Source organism: Trichechus manatus, unplaced genomic scaffold (assembly GCF_000243295.1).
Source record: "Trichechus manatus latirostris isolate Lorelei unplaced genomic scaffold, TriManLat1.0 scaffold00032, whole genome shotgun sequence".
NCBI lineage: Eukaryota > Metazoa > Chordata > Mammalia > Sirenia > Trichechidae > Trichechus > Trichechus manatus.
Window position 1 is genome coordinate 5,653,217 of NW_004443968.1, and position 2,248 is coordinate 5,655,464.

Genomic DNA, 2,248 nt, shown 5'->3' on the forward strand with positions numbered 1-2,248 from the left:
TAGCGGCAAGAGGGGCCAGGAGGTGGCACCTTTGTGTTGAGGGTGGTTAGAGTTACTATGTGTGTGGTGTTGATCTCAGTTTTCCAAGGTAGTGGAGTCCATGATGGCAATGACTGGTCTAAATCTTAGTAGATTCTGGGGGAGCACAGATGGGGTTATGCAACCATGGGGCTGAGATTTACTAGTATCACCCACGTGGAGCCTAGTTTGGGGGTCTGCAGCGACATCTTTTAGGCTAGGCATCGCCAGTGAAAATGTGGGAAGCTGGGTGGGGAGACTAAGAGCTGAGCTTTTGACAGGCTGATGTGGAGGTGCCTGTGGCCTGTACAGATTGAGATGTCTTAATAGGAGGCTTGGACAGGGGCCCAGAATGCTGGATGGATGGCTGGATTAAAGATAGACACTTTAAGGCACTGATGCAAATGTGATAGTTAAAATTGTGGACAAGGATTTTTTGGAGATGGTGTATAGTTAGAGGAGGAAGAAGTTAGCCCTTACCCTTTCCTTTCCCAAATCTTTCATTTAAAATTCTGTGCTCCATTTTCCAGGAGAGGGGTATTGACAAGATATCATTTAGATCCATGATCTTTGTCGCTACATCTATCATGGCTTATGTAACTTTTAATGTTTAATGCATAGTTCTTTACCTAATAATACATTTTTCAGACAGGTTTCAGATAGGGCTTTTTTTTTTTTTTTTCCCCCTTGTGTCTTCTCATGGTTCTCAAATGTGCTGGATCCACAGACACGTTACATAGATTTTATGTGCAACTAGTTAAAAATACAGATTTGTAGACCCCCATGTCCCTCCCAGGGAAAGACTTCCTAAGTCTGGGTTATTATTTATCTAGAAATTCGTATTTTTAAACAAGCTTCTAAATGATTTCAACACACTGAGGTTTGGAAGCAACTTTACTGAACACAAGGTCTTGTGCCTAGGAGATCTTCAAAACATAACTCTTAATGAATAAGGATCACTGTTCAGGGCTGTTTCTCTTACCACTCACATGTTTAGATTAGCAAAGCTCTGGTGAGTTAGAAAAGAGTGAGGTAGACTTAATGAAAACATAGCTCTAGATATATAAGGTTTATGTTATTCTTAAATAAAGCAGGGGGTTTCAGTTTAGCGGACATGCCCTTTTCTTAGCCTAGTCTGACCAATGCTATGTGGCTAACACAGAAAGCACATTTTATAGTCACAGATTTATATCTGATATCCGTGAAACAGCTTTCAGAAATCCATGTTTTTGGTTGCAAGGAGGATCAGGCAAGAGGATACAGAAAGTTCTGTGCAAAAATTATGACATTTAACCATAAAAGAATTGAAAACACATCCCTGCGACTGCTTCTGGGTTTATAGTGTCATTGTTATATGTTCAGTGCGTTTTCACAAATATAAGTGGATGTACATGAGCAGATTACATATCATTTTAGCAGAGTTTTTGCTTTTCTGTTTTAGAAGCAAAACCATCCTTGACAGTTGTCCGTATTTGTCAATACTGGCTCTTTACTGGTATCCTCAGCAAATCAATGGGCACAAGTTTGAAGGAAAGGAAGGCGATTATATTCGAATTCCTGAGAGGTTATTGGATGTCCCAGATACAGAAATAATGGCTGGGAAAAGTACATGTAAGTTACTCCAGTTCACAGAGTATAGCAGTCAGCAGTGGTTTACAACTGGAAACAATCTTCCTGCCCTGAAAAATAAGGTAATATGTCATTTCAAGAATTATGTGGTTGGAATCTGATTTTTCCTTAGCAGACACTCGTCAGAATGTATTTGCATGATCAGATTGGTACTACTCATGGTGAACTAATTATGCAAAATTTTCTATCTTTATGAACTATTTGTAGAGTGTTTAGTTTCAAAAATAGTTGAAAGTAGTTCTTTCATGTTTTATTGAGTAAAATATATATAAAAGTAGGGAAAGTAACAAACAAAAACAAAAACACAGCTTTCACTAATATAAAAACCCAAAAACCCATTGTTGTAGAGTTGATTCCAACTCATAGCGACCCTTTAAGACAGAGTAGAACTGCCCCATAGAGTTTCCAAGGAGTGGCTGGTGGATTCGAACTGCTAATCTTTTGGTTAGCAGCCATAGCTCTTAAGTACTGTGCCACCAGGGCTCCTCACTAATAAAAGATCGTATTACATACCTCACTCATGATGGTGTCAGCCAACTATAGTCAAAGTGAGAATGGTCAGCTGAAGACTGCTGAGTAACTGAAGTGGAGGTGGAATATC

The 2,248-nt window shown here is 39.3% G+C and overlaps 1 protein-coding gene across 1 annotated transcript in view; it reads left to right on the forward strand.

Annotated features, from left to right (window-relative positions):
- ADGRV1 (adhesion G protein-coupled receptor V1) overlaps positions 1 to 2,248 on the forward strand; it is a 687,583-nt gene that overhangs the window by 339,285 nt on the left and 346,050 nt on the right. The window contains exon 82 of the mRNA XM_023730073.1: positions 1,460 to 1,736. Coding sequence (XP_023585841.1) covers positions 1,460 to 1,736 — 277 coding nt within the window. The remainder of the gene's footprint in view (positions 1 to 1,459; positions 1,737 to 2,248) is intronic.